The sequence below is a fragment of the Onychomys torridus genome, chromosome 21, assembly GCF_903995425.1.
Source record: "Onychomys torridus chromosome 21, mOncTor1.1, whole genome shotgun sequence".
NCBI lineage: Eukaryota > Metazoa > Chordata > Mammalia > Rodentia > Cricetidae > Onychomys > Onychomys torridus.
Genome location: NC_050463.1, coordinates 30,103,478 through 30,127,824, shown reverse-complemented (window position 1 = coordinate 30,127,824; position 24,347 = coordinate 30,103,478). Strand labels below are relative to the sequence as shown.

Sequence of the window (24,347 nt, the reverse complement as noted above, 5' to 3'; positions counted from 1 at the left end):
ACACAGAAAAACCCTGTCTCAAAAACCCAATGTGGTCACGGTATCTCTTCACAGCAATGGAACAGTGATTAAGACACCCACTGACCCAGGATCACCTGCTTACCTGAGAGAGAAGCAAATGCTATCTTGTTTACACACATGCAGTTTAGAGGGCCTTTGCTCTATCCGTTTAGTTTGGATGTCACAAATGACATGAGTTCCAAGGTAAAGAGTTCCTCAGAGTCAATGGGGCGATGCATTCTACCCCTCTTTGGAGTCAATCCCCTATGTAACTAGATACCCACCTCTGTGATCACTTCACAGAGAGCAAAGACATAGGGGAAAAGGTCTTGTGTGGGGGAGGACCCTAGGCACTGTAACGTTGGAAAAAGGATTGAGACTGTTGGAGATGGGAGTTATAGTAGAGCGAGAGAAATAAACACTCCTATCAGCTACTGGGCTTGCAGTAGTCATCTGCCTCCGGTTTAGAGGATCCCGGGGATAGACGCCAGGCTAGCAGTTCAGCCTTACCTGCTCAGCTCCAGTCACTGTGTAGGCATGCTGGCTCACCAGTCCATTCTCCATCACCTCTGACTCATCTGTCAGCTGCAGAAGAGAAGAACAGAGTTCTTTGGAGACACAGAAAAATACATTCAGGCAGCAGCTGAGCCAGTGGGCTACCCCACCCCCCTAGCAGGAAGTGTGTGTGTGTGTGTGTGTGTGTGTGTGTGTGTGTGTGTGTGTAAAACCCTTCCTAGGAGCGTGAGGCTACTGGGTGGGAGGTCCCAAAGTTTCATGCCCAGGAGCTATTTTCCCCACTGACTATGAAACTCACAGGGTTCTGAGGACATGGGCTGCTTGCTCCACTGACCATTTGTCATGAGCAAGACATAGCATAACACATGTCATCAGCAGGGTCTTCTATCCCCAACAACATCCCCCACCACCAAAGGAGCAGTATGACTTGGCCAATGTTAAGAGTACAGGAAGTGTGGTGGAGACAGGGAGCCAGGCATCTTAGAATAGACTGAAATAATTTGAAGGTCATGCAAACAATGAGACCTGCTACCTCTATGGCTGGTGAGAACCAGGGCTTTTTATAAATATAAAGAAAACACAACGGAGCTACCCATAGGTATAGTCGTCTTTTCCGACACCTTGAAAGCCTTCTGGTCACCCTGGCCCACATGCTGCTCTTGGTCATAAGGAAGCAGTATGTGAGAATTTGGGGTGGGGGAAAGTGAATTCCAATAGTGCACAGCACCCCCTAGCCACCTGACTCTGAAACTTCAGTTAATCTCCCTGAGCTCATTTCCTCTTCAATGACATGATTTTGGAATCCCTGTCTCCTCCCTAGCTAGGGACTCTGGATGGATACCCCCAGGTGAAGAGAGACTTCTTGGGCACCAAGGAAGCCCCCATCTACTCACCCCCTTTGGGGTGGCACAGGCCACCATGGAGCCTGCCTTGACTGCGGTCTTCACTGCCATCAGAAGGTCAGAAGGGGAGGAGTGCAGGTTGACAATGGTGACCACACCTCCCGTGAGGTCCACCAGGGCGTCAGGAAGGTAGCCATAGTGTATCTGGGAATAGGAGCCAAGCAGCCTGGGAGGGGGAGGTCAGGTTAGCCCTGAAGCAGGAGATCACACATGAACCCTGTGTGTGTTCCCTAGGTGAGAGACCTCTCCATCCACAGGGGACCACACCACGCCCCCAGGAGGAGGGAAGACCAGGGCGAGCCAGCCCCTAGAAAACATGGAGTGCTGTTTTGAAGAGAATCTTTGTCGCGGTCTCCTTGGTCTGTAGACACAGTACGCATGGACATGTGCAGGGCCACCCTGAGTACACGCTCCAAGATGAACAAGACCTCATCCCCGCCCTCAAAGAACTCACAATTAACACCCACCCCCAAGTTCAGCCTGGCAATGAGCAGCCTTTGTTTTCCACTCTGGGAAAACTGACCCAGCTCTCTTATTTATAATGCCACCCATCTCCCTAGAAATTAGGAGGGAGAAAGGCTTTAGTGGAGGTGGCATAGGAAGAGATGAGTCTGGGCATCCATACCCTCAGACCTGTATTCTAGAGACCTCTCCTACCCCCAGAGTCTCTGGCCTTCTGCGCCCGCACCTCAGAAATACCAGGCCCCACTGTCTCAACTTTGCTGTCTTCTGATTTTGCTTCAAACCTCAGCGTTTGAGCCCTGCTCATCACCTCCTGGCTGCGTGATGGCACAAATTGACTTAGCCTCTCTGATCCTGTTTTGGGACCCCATCACACATCATCGAGGCTCCATCCTTGGCTCCTCCCACAAGCTTTCAATATCCTGGAAGGAGACCGAGCTTTCTCAGGTACCCTTTGCCTGTTCGAGGAGAGGACATTTACATATGCCTCACTGAGTTAAGTGAATGCCGGCAGCATAGAGAAGCCTCTGGCCATGACCAGCATCATGAGGCACCATGGTCTGCGTGTCCCCTTCTCCCTGCTCCAGATCGGCCTGTCCTCCACACCAGTGCTTGGCACAAGATATAATCTCTTTAGCAAGGGTTGTCAATGCTCACAAACCAAGCCTTTTGACCTCATGAACTATCTATTTCCTACAAGAAACAAGTAAGTAACCATGGGAACGGAAGACAGACAGTTCCCAGTATAGGGCCCTCGACTCCGAGTTAAGGTTCAGGTGAGTCAAGAGAGTGCCAGGGTTATTCCAGGGAAGGGAAATCAAGTTGAACAGGCTCCCAGAGTCAGGAGAACAATGGTTCTTAACCTTCCTAATGCTATGACTTCAATACAGTTCTTCATGTTGTGGTGACCCCCAACCATAAGATCATTTTCGTTGCCACTTCCTGACATTTTGCTACTGTTATGAATCATAATGTGAATATCTGATATGCAGCCCCTGTGAAAGGGTCATTTGATACCCTCCCCCCTCCCTGGGATTGTGACCCATGGTTTGAGAACCACTGCAGTAGAGTATGGTGGACCTAGGCAGGTAGACAGTAGGGCTGGGGGAAGCCTGTGACCTCTGGGAGAAAGGACACTGGAATAGTCACAATAATACCACTAAAGCTGGGGTCATAGAGCCAGACTCTCAGTGGGGTGAACTGTAGGTTCCTCAACTATAGCCATGGCAAGACTTGAAGGTGGAGGTGGAGGTGGAGTTTCTCTGTTGTTAAAGGCCATTAATGAACCCATACAGGCTTGTCTGTTAACCATTTTAAAGGTAGAGCTGTTGGTGTCTTTGGAAGATCATCAGTTTTTCTGCCCTGTTCTTGTATAATATGGATGGCTGGTGACCACTCATTAGAATAATACCTTCTAATATTTCTCTCAGAAACATGTGCTAGTTTATTATTTATTTCTGAGGTTGGAGGGATGTTAATCTGAGTATTCCATTGTTGTAACAGGTCTCGACCCCACAGGTTCATGGCTATGTTAGCCACATATGGTTTTAATCTGCCCCTCTGTCCTTCTGGGCCTATACATTTGAGCCATCTTGCACTCTGTTTTAGAATCTTTATCTCTGTGCATCTGCCCCCTACCGGCAAGCAGATGGAGAGCCTTTCACAGGTGATGGTCAGGGGCCCTGCCTTGACTCTTTGCTTCTTTTGCTATTGTAAAATCAAATGGGAGTCTGGGCCTGGGTCCATTCTCACCTCTGCCTGTAACAAGGTACTTGGCCTTGGAGATGACCCTTCTCCATGGTGTTATTGGAGTTTCCACTAGACACAGCGGGATGGACTGGGATCACACTGGGGCCCTCAGACACTCTTTTCTTATCCGATTTCTACCTTGGCTGCTCTCCTCCTAGATCCACAAAGAATTCCAGCAAACACATGTTAGCAAATATGGGTTAAGCGGCCACTGTGTCCCAGGCACACATGCTCAGAAAAACCTCTTACTACAGAAACCTAAGGATACACAGACCAAAACGGTAAATCAATGGGGACACTTGTGTGACATTTACCCGAATTTGTTTAAAATGAGTGCTGATCTTATCGCCTTCCTGGCCTCCCTGTGACCTCAGGTTCTGAAGGGCTGTACATTCTTTATCCCCAGTGTTTGCTCAGTCAATGACACAGGCTCTCTTTGATCAGAGTTACGCCCAGTGAGGTCTGAAGACGTGACTCCTATCACAGGTTTTTACAGCAAAGCTAACAAGGGCCATTCCAAAGTCTGTTAGTGTTTTGCTGCGCCAATCTTTCATGCCTGTACCAAGGGTCCCTCCCGGCTCTGAGCAGGACCCATGAAGGTGGTTGCTGCAGGAAAGCAACTGGGGACTTTGATCTCTCTACATAGATGTACCCCATCTCAATGGCTCTGGGCTTCCTCTGAGGTCTGTTGCCCACATGACCCCGCTGTCACCACGAGGACACCACACACAATAGAAGGGCTCCCTGTCCACTATGCCACAGCCAGCATCCCTCCTCATGTCGCCCAGACCCTTCTCTCAAGTGTCTGTCCTCGGTGCCTACAAAGCCTGTCCCAGGAGCGTTGGATGTTTTGACAGATCCAGGCTTAGGGATCTTGCTGATGCTCCAGGAACACATCAGCAGTTCTTAGTCCCAGTTGCTGACAGGAAGCGGGGGAGAGGGAGAGAGGGAGAGAGGGAGAGAGGGAGAGAGGGAGAGAGGGAGGGAGGGAGAGAGAGAGAGAGAGAGAGAGAGAGAGAGAGAGAGAGAGAGAGAGAGAGAAAAGAGTGCCCACCACATCTGTCACTACGCCTCGTCGCATGAACCCAGGAATTCTGAGCGAGCCTTGTGCTTGAACCTCGTCTTGAGGAGATGACTATCTCCATGCTCTGACAAAATAGAAGCATCCAGATGGCTAAGCCTGATAGGAGGCCGAGATGCTGCATTTCTTACCCACAGGGATGCCGCCACAGCAGATATGCAGCCTGCCAGATCTTGTCCCCATCTCTTCAATCTCCAAACACAGTTTGCTCTGCCTGACACTTGCCCGATCTGATTAATTTACTTCCAGACTCCCCAGCATGGAGAGAAGTGGGAACTAGGAGTCCACATGTTCACTGGGCTGCTTCTAGGCCCTCACAGGGCCAGTGGCCTCTGCCAAAGACAGCCGCACTCTCCACAATTGTGAGTGTCTGGCAGCAAACAAGACAGATCTCTTTCTATAGAACTGACAAGGTCAAGAACTGGTAGAAAGAAGCTGGGGGCAGGGGGGAAGCTCTTGGTCCTAGCTTGGTCTTGACCACTCTGTGACCTTCTTGGGCCTTAGTATCCTCATCCCTCACAGGAGGGATTGCACAATGTTCACAGAGGCCCCTTGCAGCTTGAGCGCTGAAATGCTGGCATTCGCTTCTGCATGTGGCAACTCTCCTCTTTGGGTGGGTGGGTCGGGGCAAAGCTTTTAAATAGCTTTACTAGTTTGAAACACTTTATCCCCAGCTAGATTTCTTTAGGCAGGAGGATGTGGGATTTGGGCCTAGTCTCCCATTTCTTTTCAAGCTGAATGATTGCTTTAGGTCAGCTGTTAACAAAATGGGGTCAAAGTCATCATTTCCGTCCTCAAGCTTTCTAATTCTCCCAGGCTCCCTCTTTTTACATAAGGGGGGAAAATGAGGCCCAGAAGTGATAAGGGTGGGATCTAGCCTGGGAAGATAATGGCGATGTTTGTGTAAGTAGCTTGGGAGTGAATTAACCTCCCAGAACGCCTGCTCTGGTTCAACAGCCCTGGCTGTTATCTCGACTTCTTCCTCCAATGCGGACGCACAGCTCTTCCCCAAACCAAAGAAGGGGGAAACAACTTTAGTTTTTCCACAAATTGCCAATTAAAAAGGGAAGAAAGAATGCACACAAAGAGGTCTGGAGGAACCTCTTCATCTAGATTGTGAACCCAGCCAGGCTGCAGCCCTGCTATGTGAAGTCCCAGGCCGGTGACTAAGGGATTCAGGGGCTTGTACCTGTTGTCTTCCAGTAGCTCAGAGGCTCAACTTCTTCATGTAGGCCTTTCTCCTGTTCCTTTTCTCCCCCAAGGATGTGGACTGCATCACGGTCTCTTTCCTGTGAGCTGTGACTCCCCACCCCACCTCTCTGAGGTACTGTTCTCTGTGTCTCTGTCCGAGCATCATCCTGAGGGAAACAGTCTCATCCACAGCTCTTGCCCACAGGGCTCTACAGCCACTGAACCCTGGCCATGGTTGAGAAGGCCAAGGGGGACTCAGTGTAAGCCTGGGCAGCTAGACTGCCAGTCTCTGCAACTGGAACCTCATAAGGAGCAGGAGATAGGGTAGAAGGAGCAGACTGAGGCCTGAGGGAGAGAGAAAGAGGAAGGCCCGGAGGCCAAGCTATGAGGGGCCAGGAGTATCCTGAGGGAGGGGCAGTTAGTGAAGTAAGCAGAGATGAGGCAGGGAGTCAGGTAGGCCGCTGCAATCCTTCTTCCCATCAACCATTTTAGGATGTTTAATACGTAACATTTCCTTCTTCTGTGTTCTTGTAAAATGCACACTGTGGTAGCTTAATGTCCATATCTATAAGTGGCTTCATATATAGATATAGATATAGATATAGATATAGATATAGATATAGATATAGATATAGATATAGATATAGGTATATATTTTGGTTTTTCAAGACAGGGTTTCCCTGTGTAGCTTTGAGCCTTTCCTGGAACTCACTTGGTAGCCCAGGCTGGCCTCGAACTCACAGAGATCTGCCTGCCTCTCCCTCCTGAGTGCTGGGATGAAAGGTGTGCACCACTACCGCCCATCATGGCTTCATATTTTCCTGCTCAGTGTTTCTTGCCCCATTCACTTAGAGCCTACCCTCCAAGGGTCAGCCTGGGGATAGATTGTGTATGTGGCTTCCAACTGCTGTGGTGTTGTCCATGGAGCACATCCACCCCATGGTACCTGTGCATCATGGCCATGGATACATCACACCACATCCACAGTGCTATTGGGAACAGCCCAGGCCTGTCCTCTTAGAGCCCTTCTAGAGAGCATCCTCATGGGGTGTGACATAATCTAAGAGTAGTCAAGTGGCCCTTAGAAGGTTGTCTCAGGGCGTGTTCATCACGGCTGTTTCTTAGACTATTTGCACACTGGCAGCCACTTGGCCTTACCTAGCTTTGACTTTTGCAGTCTGAGAGCATAGATGGATATTGTCTTACTTCTCAAAATTTGCATATTTTTCTTTTTTTTTTTTTTTTTTTTGGTTGTAGAAATCCTGAACCTCTCGCAGGCATTGTAAGAGTCTTTAGAACAGTGCCTTGCTCTACATAGATGTGTGCATGCATATCTTTATACGTATTCGCTTGGGCCAGACTGCTCTAGTGTCTGAGGCAGTGCCAAAGACGGTGCCTGGCATATGGTAAAATGTTCAGCGGGCATCTGTTGAATAAGCAACCCCAAAAGCTTAAGGAAAACAAGCGAGCTGGGGTGCATGCAAATTCTGAGCTTGTCGGAACCACAAGGTGGTCCCTGAACATCCTGTGTGGACCACAAGAGAGGGAGAAAATCCTGCTCATCTGCCGTTCCCCTACACAAACGAGATCTCATGGCAGCCACTCAGGACCCTCAGTTCCTGGACCACAGTCTGAGGTGTTTCACTCAAGCCTCTGTCTGTCTGTCTCCCTCTCACGGGCCTCTACCCACAAGTCTCCCCTCTCTCTGTAGCATCCTACCCATCCTTCCATCCTCACTAAAAATCCGTGTCTCCCAGCAGCCTTAGCTTGCCTCTCTGTAGGCCAGGAAGTCAGGATCATTTCCTCATCCATACCACATCAGACTGTGCGCAGGGTTATAGCCAGCCCTGTCCTTGGGAATCTGCAGCCTTCACACCCACTATAAAACCAACCATGCAATGAAAAGGTTGGAAATACATTTTGTCAGTAACGGGCCTGTGCAAGCATTCCTTGTCATTATTTCCTAAATAATACAGTATAATGACTATTTGGCATAGGGTTTATATTGTGTTAGGTATTATATGTAACATATGTATAGATGTTTTAGAGCATGCAGGAAGTGTGTAGCTTATATGTAAATACAATTTCACTTCATATAAGAGTCTTCAATATCATGGCTTCTGTAGCCACAGGATTCTTGAACCATGCTCCTTCAGATACCAAGGACAACTATATTTCATCTCGATTCTTATATTTGTCTAATCATTCATGTTATGTGGATCTAGAGCTGTCTAGTCCACAGCTCACTATATGTCTGTGGGTCCCTCCTGTTGGACCAAACCTGGAATTTGGTGATTGTTTACAGAGATTGTTGCACCAGCTGACAAGGACTCTGATGTTCAAATGGACAGTGTTTGCTTCTTTGTTTTAAGACAAGGTCTCACTATGCAGACCAAGCTGGTTACAAAGATCCACCTGCCTCAGCTTCCCCATGCTGGGATCAAAGGTGTAGTCTACCACACCCAGGACACTGCTTGCATTCCGAACAGATACTGAGAGAGCTTCAGGGCCAGCTGGCAGGAAGCATCTGTGAGGGCAAGACACTGGGCAAGCGAAGCCAGCACAGAAACTTGACAGAGAGGTTTGCCCACACTTACTTGGCATAGGCTTTCTCCATCAGGCAGGGCCAAAATTCCTGGTTGCCTCTGCGAGGGTGCACAAAGAGGAAGTTCTTGCCTATGACAGGCAATCGGTCATCAACCACTACTTCCACCCAGTGGCCACACTGCCAGAACTGGAAAAATAAAAAAAGACAAGGATATGTCTCACTAGAGCTGGGGCAGGAGAGAGTTGACCTAAGCCAAAACATTTTTGTAACTTGACCTCCATGACCCAGTAGCAAACTCAATCCAGAGCAGTATCACAGCCCAAAGGGCATAGGCATGTCATCTCCAAGGGCAAGAGGAATAAAGGAGGCACCAATCAAGACAACTAACTCAGGGAAATCAAGGCAAGGAAGAAGGATGCGTGGTCTCTACTTCGGCTTTTCGATGAACTACAGCCTTATTTTGATAAATCCTTTGTGAGCTTCAGATCGACACAGGAAAGTCCAGATCTTTCTTGCGCACACAGGGCGGCAGGGGAAGCATATGTTAAATAACAAGAAGTGTGGCAGGTGCAGAGCTGTGGCAGGGCAGGACAACTGACCTGGAGCTGAGGGCTGCGGGAAGGAAGCATGACAGGCATATTGCAGATGCATCTCAAATGATGAAGACAGAGTGGGCCAAGGCCTGGAGGCAGGATAATGTGGCTGGCTCAGGAGGAGTGAGCAGTGACAGCCTGACTCTGGACCTTCTGTCCTCGTGTCACACTGGCCTTGCTATTACAACGGAGAAGTGGAACAGGCTGGCGCTCTTACTGCTAAGAGCACAAATGAGCCAGATGTTCCTCTCCAAAGCAGACTGCTTTCATCTTTAGTATTCAACTCCAAATGGTTCACCCGGGGACAAACATTCATTTAAAAAGAACCCTCTAAGTTTCTTTGTTGGTTTCCATTGATCTGGATGGAGCAGTATGACCTCTAGTTTGGGCCTGAACCGAATGAAGGTAAGTCTCTTCCAGGTGAGCTTGCTAAAGTGGGGTGGATGTGAGTGCTCATCTATCCCACCCTTTCCACAGCTGGAGGCCTCAGGGTTCTCACTCCCACCTGAGGATGCACTATCAGAGCAGAGATGGAGAAAGAGACTGAGATGTCAGTGGAAACAAGGTAAAGATGTTTTCATGGTCATGAATGAGCCAGGGCACTCTAGCTGGCTTGGACACAACAGGATGAAATGTTTCTCTTGAAGCAACCATTAAGCTGTGTAAGCAGTGAAGTTTAGGAAACAGGGATACTATTGAGAACCATCAAGAAAAGCTAATCACGGTTCCCAGAGGGCAGACAAGAAGGTCATTTAAACTTTAGACTTAGTTGGGTAAACATAGAGAGAATAATGTCCAGTGAGTAGAACTATGCCTGAATTTTGGTTTAATCTATTATCTAATAACAGTTATTAGGCTAGATACTTACTTAACCTTGACTCCATTTCCAGTCTGTCAAATGATGGTATCATGAAAGAACCACTTAGGAGGCTAAAAATGAGACCAGATGAGACAGGGAGAGGGACAGAGTGGTTTTGAGCCACTGTGATTTGTGGCATTGTATGGCTGCTTTGTTCAGCAACCAGGGTGGTGTCATGACAAGTGAGTTTGCCCTGGGACAAGGGAACTGCTATGTCCAATTTTGTCTTAGAAATCATTCTCATCTCGTTCTCTCACTAGCAAGACTTATCCAATGTGCTTTCTGTATGCAAGGAGAATACCAGATAAGATTGCTGTTGCTGGAGTTCAAGAATACACATACACACACATACATACATACATACATACATACACACACACACACACACACACACACAGCATATGTATATGATTATATAAACCAGGAGCTTTCATTTTAAGTATATGTATTTAAATAATCATTGATACATAGGCATAACTAAAGACAAAAAAATAAACTGACTGATGGCCAGGAATGTGACCATGTCCTATGTCCTGGGTGAAGAGGACAGACATATGCACAGTGTTCAAAACCCTTCAAGAACCATGCAGGTGCCATTCTGCCAATGTCATGTGCCTGACAGGGAAATCAGAATTTTTCTGGGCAAAGCATCTGAGGTGCCCTGGGCACTGTGTGTTTTCTAGAAGTAGAGTCCCAATTCACAGTGGTGGGAAGAGAGTGACACAAATCAGCACTGTAGCTGACCCTGGGGAGTTTTTACAACATTTGTTTGTTGGTTTACATGTGTGTGTGTGTGTGTGTGTGTGTGTGTGTGTGTGTGTGTGTGTGTACACCACAGCATGTGTGTTGGAGGTCAAAGGACAACTTGTAGGAGTCAGCTTTCTCCTTTCACCATGTGGGAGCTGGAACTTGAACACAGGACACCAGACTTAGGTAAGTCTGATAAGTGCAGAGTCATCTTATCAATCAAAGGTACTGGGGTAATTGGTTGGCTTTCTTGGTTACATAGAAGGGCAGAGTGTGTTCTGCTGGGTCTCTGGTTATCTTAACCACCTAAGGCATGGCCCAGCAATGCTAGCAGTCCTGTGGTGAGCCTATGCTCAGTTCTGGGTGTTCTCTGGTGCCTCCTAGTGTGGTCTTTGGATCACTGTCAGTACCAACATCACTAGGGAGTCTGTCAGAAGTATTGCCTAGTTGGACTCTGGGAAGTGAAGAACAGGATTTAAAAAAAGAAAGGACTACCAATGATGGAATGAAAACTAGCAACAGAAGGAGGCTAGTCTTTAGGCCGAATGTCTCTTTGACCTTCAGGAAAGTGTGTGTACTTTACATGTGTGTGTGCGCATGCGCGCAGGTGTCCATAGAGGCCAGAAGATGGTATCAGTTCCTCAAGAGCTAGGGTTGTGGGCAGTTGAAGCCATTCAATGTAGATGCTAGGAACTGACCTCAGGTCCTCTGTAGGAGCAGTATGTGCTGTCAACTGCTGAGCCATCTCTGCAGCTCCCCAAGAGTAGTTTTTAAATGGTACACATCTGAATGTACTCTAGAGAAATTTCTGAACTCCAGGGAGAGATAGCCACATAGAGACCTGAAGTTTGACAGCACATATTACATGTAAAGTTGGCTGACACTGGACTTTTCTACAACAATGGAAATAACAAGACCATGGGACATTGGGAAATTCTGAGGTTAAGGAACATGACAGGATAACCCAGATCAAGCCAAGATGTTCTTCCGTGAGATCGGATAAATTCTCACATAGCTTGAGACAATTACACAAGGAATTACTTCTATCTGATGAAGTTAAATAGAACACAATCTCAAGGTAAGAGGAAACATGGCTGGAGGAGACTGTCAAGAAATGAGTGTTGAATGTTTCTTACCAAAAAACTTACCTATAACAGTTAAAGTGAGACCAGTAAATAAAAAACAAAGGCTTACGAGGGTGTGTCTGTGTGCCTGATGTGGCATGTGTGGAGATCAGAAAACAACCTGGTAGAATGGGTTTTCTCCTTCTACCATGTAGAGCTTGGGTCTTGAATGTAGGTCATCAGGCTTGGTTGGCCCAAACCTGTTGCAACATCTTGCTGGCCCACAGATAACAAGACATTAGATGAACTATCAGAGAATCTCAGGAGCAGCTTTAAGGCATTATATTGGGAACACTCTTTCTAGTAAAGCCTAAATATTGATAAGTAACTCCAGTTATCTGTGGGTATAAGGACAAAGGTTTAAATTGTGGTCAGGGATCTGCTGATTTAGTAAAGTGGTGGTTGTAGGTTCTCCTCTGAGATAAATGACTTCATTAGCTGGTTCTCATATATGCATGCAGCATTAAACAGAAGGAACAGGTATGTTTAGGTATACATGTATGTATGTACATATACTTATAGGCATACAATGAAAAAAAAAAGGCCATGAGTTTGACAGAGAGCAAGGAGGGGTATATGGGAGAGTTTGGAGGGAAGAAAGGAAAGGAAGAAATGTAATTACATTGTTATTTCAAAAATAGAAATGAAAAAGAAATAACTCCAGGAGAAAGAAGTAATGCAAACTAATGAATAGCTGCTGGATGCCCTAGAAGAGCTAAAGAAATCATATTTTAATAAGAGGTGGGTTGAGGTAAATTAGCTATTGTCTATTATACTTTCTTTTGTGTCCACTTGGCTGAATGTTTGATTAGCAAACATTACTCAAATGATTTCAAATAACCAAGGGTGTAGTAGTTCACTTTACAAAGCTAGTATAACTCAGACGGGATTAAAAAATATTACATAATGCAGAAAATAATGTCAGACATGACATAGGCACAGAAATTCTAATGAAGCCCTTAATAAACTGAAGCTGGTGGCATCAGCAGGTAAGGCCCTTACGAAAATCAAGAGGAGGGAAGAGTTTGACTCTTGACACTCTGATTCAAAGGATGTGACAAGGCAAAAGGACAAAAATAATGACTAAGGGTATTAAAAGAGGATAAACAGGGCCGGGCGGTGGTGGCACACGCCTTTAATCCCAGCACTCAGGAGGCAGAGCCAGACAGATCTCTGTGAGTTCGAGGGCAGCCTGGTCTACAGAGTGAGATCCAAGAAAGGCACCAAAACTACACAGAGAAACCCTGTCTTGAAAAAACAAAACAAAAAAAGAGAAGAGAAACAATTGCAGGTGCATGAAGATCAGGTCATTAGGTAACTAAGGTTATCCGGATTCAACCATCGGAAGCAGGACTAGAGAGAGAACTTGATAAGGTGTCCTGAGAGTTTACTATGGAATCGGTGGGGGAGGAAAGCCCAAAGAACTTCACATTGGCTCTACAGTTGTAAAATATCTGAGGATAAATTTACGCAGAAGGACACAACACCAATACAAAAACATAACTGTAACATTTTATGGGCAGGCATAAAATCAGTTCTGAATAAATAGAAAGATATACCCTGTTTCTGGAAAGGAATAATTAAAACAATAAAAATGTAATTTTTCCAAATTAATACATAAATTGCATGCTGTTCCATTCTACATCACAGTGGCTTTTCTGTTTAATTAGACAAAATTATTTTAAAATTCCCATGGAAGAGAAATGTGCAAGGATTACCGGGGTATTTGAGAAAAGAAGGATGAAAAATGAAGAACACATTTGTTCCAGATGCTACAATTTCCTATAATGCTCTTGTCACTAATATCATGGCGTGGTACAGGAATAAGAGGCAAGGACTCCATGGTCATGACCTTTAGGTTCTAGGTCAATGGTTCTTTCACTATTTGTCATGTACCCCTCAAAATATGCCCAAAGGAGCTGGGCGATGGTGGCGAATGCCTTTAATCCCAACACTTGTGAGGTGGATCTTTGTGAGTTCGAGGCTAGCCTGGTCTACAGAGCGAGATCCAGGAAAGGAGCAAAGCTACACAGAGAAACCCTGTCTCAAATAACAAAAAACAAAAAACAAACAAACAAAAAAAACCGACCAAAGGACTTCTTAACATCCTGTTCCTACCATTTCTATCTCCATGCAAACATCTCCCTCCTCCTCATCTCTATGTATGGCTGGGCCATAAATGGAAGGCAGAACGCTGTTTTGGAGGAGGAAGGGTAACTGGCATTCAGATGTCACTCCCAGGTCATGAGAATGTTCGTGGCTCACAAGAGTTCCCCATCACAGAAGTAGTATACTTGTGGTGCACATACCCGGAACCGGAAAATCCCAGCATACTTGTGTGAATAGCTTTGGTCCATCAGGATCTTCCGCAGACACTGTGGGTTCTGGGTCAGGGAGCCCAGTGCTGCCAGGAACCAGCAGTCTCCTGGGAGAGGATAAAGCCATAATGGAAACTAGCTATACCCATAAATCCCACCCCCTGAATTTTACAGGTCATGGATACCAGAGTTAACAAATCTCCTTAATGAATACAGAGTGAATGTCAATTAGAGATCTTTGAGACCAGAACATTTTCAAGTTATTTTAAATTTTCAACTATTTTCCAAGCAAGATGGAGAAGAAATGGTAGTACCAGAATTGAAGGTATTGGGGGACAGGGTGTGGGGCCAGGTCTGGTGAGGAAGGCCAGGGAAACCCCAGATAGGCTTTGGCAATAGGGGGTTCAACTTACTCCCTGATACTTTTTCCTAGAGTTTCCCAGGGTTGACATCCATTAATTTTTTTCTTTAACCATTGAACAGAGCCAGCAATGGTACTTTATATAATTTCAGAAAACGCACCTGTATTTTTCTTTGCTAATATTTGCCCTGCCCCTTTCTATGCAGGGAACTCTAGCTGGTGCAGAAGTTTTCTCTGCTTCCCCTTAACAGATGAGTAGCCTTGACCTTCTCCACAAGTATTGATGTGAGTCCTTCTAAGTATGCTTCCCTCCTGTCTCAGCCTCACCCCCCACACCCCTGCCTCATTGTCAACACCATCAATTCTCTCTCATGCCAGGCACTGTGCTCAGAGCGGCAATCACAAAGAGACCCTTAGAGGGGGCCTTTCTCCAGTTAGGGGAAACTCTAATGGGCAGATTAACAGGCTGGTAGTTGGCTAGGCGTCTATGTACTTGGCTTAAGACTATGATTTCCCATTCAACGGCCAAGTCAAAAGGCTGGGATGGGATGGGAGCTGTAGAGTTCTTACCCGCTTTTCCTTGCTGGATGTCAAATCTGCTTGCACCTTCCAGGATGAAGTGAGGCTGATCCTCTGATAAGTCCTTGCAAAAAAAGACAATGAAATGCTGTGAGCTTCTCTCATTCTTTTTTGCCTCAATGTGGTACCCACAGCATCATTAACTTTGCCTTTGAGAGACAGAGGTTAATTATTAAGTAGATGCTTGCAGTATGAATTTGGAAACTTTCCTTTGTTCTTCAGGTTTTATGGCCTTTGGGAAAGCAAGTGTCAAAGGGGTGTGTATGGGGCTGAGAAGGCAGGCAATAAACACACAAAGAAACTGCACAAGGAGACTTCATAAATAAGGTCTGAAGATCTTTATATCAAATAGTCAGCCTGCCTGCTCCCAACAAGCCTGTGTTTTATTAGATGGTTATAAACAAATAAAAGTGAATAGGATCCATTCGTCAGAGGAGACTTGGAGAAATACCAGGACTACACTTTATCTGAGTAAAGCTTTTCCTGGGAAATGGCGGTCTTAGTTAGGGCTTCTGTTGCTGCTACGAAACACCATGACCAAAAAGGAAGTTGGGGAGGAAAGGGTTTATTTGGCTTACATTTCCACATTGCTCTCCATCATTGGAGGAAGTCAGGGCAAGAACTCAAAACAGGGGAAGATCCTGGAGGCAGGAGCTGATGCAGAAGCCATAGAAGGGAGCTGCTGACTGGCTTGCTTCCCCTGGCTGGGTCAGGTTCTTATAGAACCCAGGACTACTACTAGCCCAGGGATGGCACCACCTACCATGGACTGGGTCTTCCCACACTGATCACTAATTGAGAAAATGCCCCACAGCTGGATCTCATGGTGCCATTTCCTCAACGGAGGCTCCTTCTGCTCTGATGACTCCAGCTTATGTCAAGTGGATACAAAACCAGCCAGTCCAACAGCATACCTCAGAAATCATCTTGGCCATTCCCACTTCTAGATTGGCCAGTCCACTCACATGCCACAAAGGACACAAGCTTTGAATTACCCAGATCTTTGCCCACCCCTCACCTATGCACAGACTGAGTCTGGGAAACCTCCATCTATCCCTGGCATCTAGCCCACACCCACTTCCCTGCCACAGAAGAGGATTGCTACAGTGTCAAAGAGGACGACATCTGGGTGAATTTGGAGGACTCTCAGCAGATGTGATTATTATAAAATCCCTAAGGGGGATCTCCAGACACTTTTAGGACACACTGGAGTAAAACTATGCTCCTACTCCAGGGCCCACCCGCCCCTCAATTTGTTTCCTTTAAGGAGGCCATGGGGTTTTTGTCTGTAACCTCTCTGTGAGGCTCTTCCACTGTATATGTGGGAATCATCTGGTAACTAACTCTTCCTCTATTGTATCCTTTCATATTGAAACATAAGTCCCCAGAGAGCAGGGCCCTAGCAGCCACAGAAGGACAAAGACTGTTGTTAATTGTTTTTTGTTCTTTTGGGGGTCTATTTCTGTATACCCAATCTTTCCTTCTTACTCCATGGCTTGCTGTGTAGCTGGGGGGATGACCCCCGATGTCCTCCTCCTTTTCTCTTGTTCCTTCTCCCTTCTTCCCAGAGTTCTCCTTCTATTTATTCTCTCTGCCTGCCAGCCCTGCCTACCCTTTCTCTTGCTTTGCTATTGGCCATTCAGCTCTTTATTAGACCATCAGGTGTTTTAGGGAGGCAGAGTAACACAGCTTCACAGAGTTAAACAAATGCAACATAAAAGAATGCAGCACATCTTTGCATCATTAAACAAATGTTCTACAGTACAAACAAATGTAACACACCTCAAAGTAATAGTCTATAACCTACACTATGAATAACCGTCCCCACCTGTCATGTGCTACCAGAGTTTCCTAATGAGAACACGGCGTGGGGACAAGCAAAGGTGTACCCACCTGCATTTTCTCAAGCAAGAACATCTTCCTACCAGCCTTCACTTGCTTTCTTGGCAGTGAATTGACCCTATTAGATGCCAGGAGAAACACAGTTTGTCTCTCCAATAGGCCCTCTGCTATAACCAGGTCCATGGTATACTTGGAAATCTCCCCAATTCACACAAGCAGGAAAAACTGCTCTAAGGGGCCATGGTCCTGTGCACTGGCTGTGGATTTGGTTTTAAAACAATGCGGGTACACTCCATTGACCATGGATTGTCTTTTTCTACTGGGAAAAGGAGCTAGAGGTCTCAAAGGAGGTGCTATCTGAATGAAGACACTCAATTTTGATGCTCCAGTCATAGGACTTGAGAAAGGTGAAAGCCCAGGGAGAGAGTTCAGTGGCAAAGTCCTTGCCTTTCAAGCAAGGACGATGACCTGAGTTTGGTCCCTAGACTCTATATTAAAGGCCTGCTCAATGCAAGGGAAAGCATGCTTTGGTACCTGAAACCTAGCCACCTAGATGGGTCAGGGATCTTGGAGGAGAAGCTCCAACTGCTACCTTACTAAACCGGCATAAGCCCTAACTACATTCTGAATATTTGTCCTTCTACACACAGATCAGTATAGTTATCACTCGCCATCCAAGAAACTTCTCTTTGCAAAAGATGGAGACCATTACAGAAAATCAGAACTGGTCAAAAATGCAGCAAACAAGAGATCCTGTGGTGCCCAGTCTCAGTGGATACATCTACAACACAATTCGGATAAATCTCAGTGGATAAATCTACAACCCAAGACTCAGGGATCATTGAGGAAGAGGGGGCAGAGGAACAGGAAGTAGTTTGCTGTGAGATTGTGTCTCCCAGAATGCCAGATCCCATCTCCTCAATATGGCTGCCCAAACATGAGCTGAACAGTGGCGGTACCAATAGATATGCTAACATGGCAGGGGAAAGCCCGTGTGGTCTCAACCCTAGACAGAGAACTACAGACAGCCCAGGGAGGCTGAGACCAGGAGAAATAGTCTTCCCCAGAGAACAGCCCCCAAATTAGTTTTTCAATACCGAATGTCAGCCCTGAAATCATATACATATAAGTAACATTATATGGACTGATCAGGTTGCATTTATATTTTAGGAGTGGTGTGTGTGTGTGTGTGTGTGTGTGTGTGTGTGTGTGTGTGTGTGTGTGTGTGTGTGTGTGTGTGTGTGTGTGTGTGTGTGTGTGTGTGAGAGAGAGAGAGAGAGAGAGAGAGAGAGAGAGAGAGAGAGAGAGAGAGTTTTTGTCTGTAACAACATTAAAGAAAAAGAGGTCATAGAGCAAGGGGAAGAGGTACAGGGGAAGGATTACAAAGAGGAAATTGAAGGGGGTAATGATTTAATTATACTTTCAAAATTTATAAAAATAATAGAAGTATATATGTATAAATACACACACACACACACACACACACACACACACACACACACACGCCAGGAGTGGTGTAGTACACTTATAATCCCAGCACTAGGGAAGCAGAGACAGGCAGATTCCTGAGGCTTGCCCACCAACTAGCCTAACCTACTTGCCAAATTTCAGGCAAGTAGAGAGACCTCATTTTAAAAATCAAGGTGGATGGTACTTTCAGAAAGATGACAGCTGAAATGGCCCTTTAACTTCCATGTGCACATCTCTACCTGTGACCCAAACACATGCATGCACACATGCATACACACAGAACAGGAGAAGGTGGAGACCATGGAGGGTTGGACCAGGAGCACAGCCAATCCTGTAGTTAACTTTATCCACTGCTCAGCTCTTCAGCAGCTGCCCTGTTGACTTTGTGTCTTGCACAAGAGGGTGTTGTATTTGGAAGGTCCTTGCAGACAGACTGCATATGGAATCTTGCCCTGACATTTCTCCCCAGGTGTCCTGAGGATGGACCTTGAACACTTTCTTCTTTGCTGTAGCTCAATTTCCTCATGTGTAACATGGCGTCATAAATGTAGAAACAGCTGAGAGAATCAAACTCTGAAGGAGGGCAAGGCTGCCATTTATAAACCCCCCACTAAGCTGTAGATGTCTTCCTCCTAAGCTATGCCCTGCAGGCTCGAACCAGACTCACAAAACAGGATGAGCCCTTCCATTTGCAAACAAGGAAGGATGTGGAACACTTCAACACAGCATCTGACAGAGTGTGTGTTCAATAATTATTGATTCCTTTCTCTTGTGTGACAGCCACAAAATTAAAATGGCTGTGCTCATAGCCTCAAATGCATTCATTATGAAACAAGACAGAATCAAACATAAATTAAGCAGTCAATGCATAGATAATAGAAAGAAAGGGACGAAAATGGAGGGAGGAAGTGATAAAGAAAACAACCTGTAAGTTATAAAATAAGCCAGAAACATAGCAAGGACAATCAGGTCAATAAATTGTTCTGCTCTGGATAGTGACTTTACATAGAACTGACCTTTGCTAAGTATGGTAGAGAAACCCAGGCACAATTAGAAATAAAAATGGCTTTTAGAAATATAAAAGCACAGCAGAAAATTTTATGTTGATCAATTAAAAATACTAATAACTTTCTGAAAAAATTAACGACAAAATGACTTAAATTAGTAAATAACACCCCAAGTCAATAATCTTGGTCATTATTTTTAAGATTTCAAAGACTATCACCCTAGTATACCTATCTAGGTAATTTTCCTGTTGAATTCTCTCAAACTTTCAGGAGGTAAACAAGTCCTGTATCATTTACAGTTTCAGTTAAGGAAAAAAAAAAAAAAAGAATTGTATTGCCAATTAAGAAGCCAGTGGATTCTTATGTATTACCTGAGAGTAAATACACACACACACACACACACACACACACACACACACACACACACACAAATGTATACATATGCACACACGTATGCAGGCACACACATGCTGACATCACAAGCCAGACTGACTTAGACTAATTTATTATCATCAAGTTCTGCAGGAATGAAAAGTGCAAGGATATTTTCATTTCAGGATCTCGAATAACACACAAAAAAGCACTTACATGGGCCAAAAGAAGGAAAAATTTATACTCTTTTGCTAAATGCTATGAAGGCATTTGATAAACACACAACCTTTTACCAAAATAATGGAAGTTATAAGCATAAAACAAAAAGTTACTAGTTATGCACAGAATAGACCTGAAGTCAATTGTGAACACCGTTTGTAAGCATATGGTGAAATTGACTGTCACTGGTGGGCACAGTATCTTGAAGCCTGTCCCCCGAGTGTCTGCCCTATGCCGGGCTTTAGAACCTCTGCCCTCATCAGAGAGGTGTGATGATCTTCAGAAGCCTTTCATGTTGGACATCTGGCTTCCTCGAGAAAAAGGCCCATACAGAACATGTGTAACCATGGCTGAGACGTAAGCTCTGGGGCTGGGAAAGTCCTAGATTAGCAGGCGGACTTGGCAAACCAGGGCAGTGGGGAGGTTATTGTGATAAGATCCTAGAAGAGATCTGTGCTCAATTATACCTCCAGATGGTGACTCAGACTCAGCTGGAAACCTGGTAGACCTGCAGGCTGTGGAGCCCTGCCTTCCACACCTGTGAATCAGTAGGTCAGCCAGAGGTAGCATTCGAGACTGACAGTTATCCTGGGGTGACTCTGAGCCCCAGCCAGGGCAAGAGACCAGGCTCAGAGAAGTTTAGTGGTATGTTCCAGGTCAGCTTGCCTCCATGAGTCTCTCTTTCCCTCTCCACATTGCAGTAGCTAGAGTTTTTCCCAGCTTGGAGTATTTGATTCTGTGAGCTAGACAGAGCCTTGGAGGGCTTAAGTATGCCAAAGGAAGCTGTAGTATAGATAATTTGATATGTCAGCTTAACTGGATCCCAGGGAGTCATTTATTTGGTAAATATTTTATCTGGGTGTGTCTGTCAAAGAAGGGGTGGGTGGATTGACATTTGAATTTGCGGACTCAGTAAGGAAGGCAGTCTACTCTCTCTAGTGTGGGTAGGAACCTCCAATACTATCCAACTCATCAGGTACCTGAAAAAGAATTGCCTGCTCTCAGCCTGAGCTCACCAAATGGTCTCCTGGTCCCAGACTAGGAAAGCACACCTGTGATTTACCTGGCTCTCAGGCCACTGACTTAAGACTTGCTCATGTCTCTAGGTCGCAGACTACATATCATGGTATTACTTACTCAGCCTCCAGAACTACAAGAGCCAATACCTTTCTTCTAGTAAATACATCAACAGGTTATAGAGAGGTATATCAATAGGGATAATATATGAGTACATGTTATCAATATGGGTGTTCATAAATCATTAACAACATATAATTACACATCAGTGCTATATAGATACGCATCTACACACCCATATATTATAGGGTTAGGTGTTTTGTTAGGTGTTTTGAAAATCTGAATAATGCATAAGCCATCAATAATCATCAGACTAAGTAACTGTCAAATTACAGAATCATAGTAACTTAAGTCTAGGCTGTAGGTCCTTTTTTCCAGGCCAAGCTTAGGTTACTCTCTGTTATATTAGGAGTATCAGAAACCCATGTAATGCACATTTTGGTAAATATCATCTGCAGTGTCAACACAGAAGCCATTGTTCTTGGTCATCTCTGGGGATATCACGCCAGTATGAAAACATCTGCCTCACAGTATTTTTTTTTTTTTTTTTTGCAGACTGCTTATGAATTTCCCACATAAAGTGCTGGTCTTGGGTAAGAAAACACAAGTATTAGTTACCTTTGCACAGCCATGACTAAAATACCTGGGGAAAACATAGAAGAGGAAGGTTTTATTTTAGAACACCATTTGGGGGTTGGTTCATGGATGCCCTTAGTTGTAACACCATGTAGTGAGATGGTGTGTTGGAGGAGGCTGTTCACAGCATAGTAGATAGGAAACAGGGAATAGTTAAGGGATGTGAGACCAGGTATAAGTTTCAAAGGCATGCCCACCAATGACCTTCTTCCTCCTACTAACCTCCACCCCCTAATGTTTCCAGAATCATCCAAAATGCTGCCGTCACCTGGAGATTAAGCATTCTGTACCCAAGCCTATGGGAGCATTTCATATTCAATCAGTAACAATCAGACCCATCATCTTGTCAATCAGCCCTTCCAGATGGTGACTGGGCTTTTGCTTGGACAGGTGGCAATATAATTCCTTTCCTGTTTTTTTTTTTTTTTTTTTTGAGAGAATTCTGCTGTGTTGTCATCAAAGTTTTTTTTTTTTTTTTTGGCATGTTAGCAATTGGCTGTTGGCACAGTTACTTCCAGTACCTTCTGTTAACAGTTAGGTGATAGAACATCTTTCCAATTTACCCTACATTCAGATCTCCCTCTTTTTTCCCCCTCTTCTTTTATGAACAATACATTTTGGTGAGTCACTTCTAGTGAGTGAATGATTCCATCAGAAACTATTCTGACTACATGAAGATATTTCCTGGGCAGGCAAATTCATCACTATGGAGTGACTACAGCCTGGGTCTACAATAAAGCTGTGAACTGAGCTCCAAGTACCTATTCGGGAGTATGCTTTAGGCATACCGACCCATTCTTTGGTAGAGGAGTAGATTATTTTTTCCCTCAATAGGGTCAAAGATGACATTCCAATTCCTTGGTCTACTGCAGTGGTGACAATGTGACAATCTGCCATCTTCAGTTCTGTGCTGTTCACTATGATAGCTATAGTTATACACGTTGGTTTAGACCAGCAGTTATCAACCTGTGGGTTGAAACCCCTTTGGAGGTCACATATCAGATATTTATGATTCATAACAGTAGCAAAATTACAGATTATGAAGTAACAATGAAATAATTTTATGGTTGGGGGTCACCACAACATGAGGAATTGTATTAAAGGGTCACAGCATTAGGAAGGTTGAGAACCATTGATTTGGGCTTAAACATTAAAATTTCCTACTCCCAATCACAATGATCACGTTTAAATGACTCAGTAGATACATTTGACTAGTGCCCATGGCAGCGAATGGAGCAGAGTGAGCACCTCCATCACTGCTGAAAGGGCTATAGGATACTGATGATATATTTAGTGAGTGTAATATCATCCACCTTACAGGACCTGATAGTAATTAAATGACAAATTGCATGTAAGCACTTAGTATAATACCTCAACTATGTACACACTCAGTAAGTGGGATTTATTACTATTATCCACAGAATAAAAATTCTCCTAAAAGGCAGCCATCTAAGTACCAAGTTTAATTTAGAGAATGCATTACATGCACCCCATGTTTAATTCTTGGCATTATCTCTTACTGAGAGCAGAGGTTATAGGAAAGATTAAGAATGATGAATCCTCAAATTCCCTCCCTACAAGGTCACAGGCTACTGCAGAACCCAAGCTGCAGTGAGGAGAGGGCCTGGGCATTCCTTAAAGAGAAACAGAATGGCTGAGCAGTGGTGGTGGTGATGGCGCATGCTTTTAATCCTAGTACTCGGGAGGCAGAGCCAGGCAGAGCTCTGTGAGTTCGAGGTGTGATGCTTAATCTTGACTGTTAATCTGATGGGATTTGGACCACCTGGGAAACAAACCTGTGGGCATATCTGTGAGGGATTTTCTAGATTTTGTTCATTGAAGTGGGAAGACCCTCGATGTGGGTGGAGCCATTAAGTGGGCTGGGGTTCTGGGCTAAACATAAAGGGAAAGGCTTCTGAACATCAGCATCATGTCTGCTTCCTGACTGTGGACACAATGCAATCAGCCACCTGCCACCATGCCTTCCTGGCCATGATGGACAATACCCTTAACCTGTCAGTCAGAGGCAGCTCTTTCTTCCTGAAGCTGCTTCTGTCAGGTATTTTGGACCATCAACAAGAAAAGTAACTAATAGAGTAGGCTACAAAGGGAGACAGAAAAAGAGTTATTGGGACATGAAACAACTTTTTTGTGATAGGCCCAGAAAACTTAACCTGGGTCTCAGGCCTCTGACTTGTAGGTTATTGATGAATCTACTGAGCTAGGATGGATAGATACTCCAGGAAGAATAGCATCCATGGTGGTTTAGCAGTTGCCTAGAGTATGGCATTTCTCCGTTGTCTAGAATGGGCTAGAATATGGAGATGGGCTATGGAGCCTCAGAGCATGTGAACCAAGCAGACCCATGGAGAAGCAACAAGCAAGCTGTAGGTGGGGGAGGCTGGACTGTGAAAGAGACAGGATACAGAACACAAGGAGAAATGTACTTTGCACATCCATTCCCAGCAGCCACTTAGCCCCTCATAGTGTTCTCTGACCTACATTTCTCCTTGGAAACATTTGCTGATTTTGTCTGAGGGTTGAAACTGGAATTCTTGGACTGTGAAAGCTCAAGAACACTGAGGGATCAGAGAAACAATAGTTAGCATTTACTAAGCATTGCATTCAGTTCCTTCTTAAAATAATCCTATGTAGTATGATACAGACCCAGTTTTCATCCCTACAGTTTTTCAT

At 45.1% G+C, this 24,347-nt stretch overlaps 1 protein-coding gene across 1 annotated transcript in view; it reads right to left on the bottom strand.

Moving 5' to 3' along the window:
• Positions 1 to 24,347, bottom strand: part of Capn13 (calpain 13) — a 63,150-nt gene that overhangs the window by 33,268 nt on the left and 5,535 nt on the right. Inside the window, exons 3-7 of the mRNA XM_036171422.1 lie at positions 15,022 to 15,094; positions 14,082 to 14,197; positions 8,499 to 8,635; positions 1,410 to 1,584; positions 511 to 585 (exon numbers count right to left, since the gene is read on the bottom strand). Coding sequence (XP_036027315.1) covers positions 511 to 585; positions 1,410 to 1,584; positions 8,499 to 8,635; positions 14,082 to 14,197; positions 15,022 to 15,094 — 576 coding nt within the window. The remainder of the gene's footprint in view (positions 1 to 510; positions 586 to 1,409; positions 1,585 to 8,498; positions 8,636 to 14,081; positions 14,198 to 15,021; positions 15,095 to 24,347) is intronic.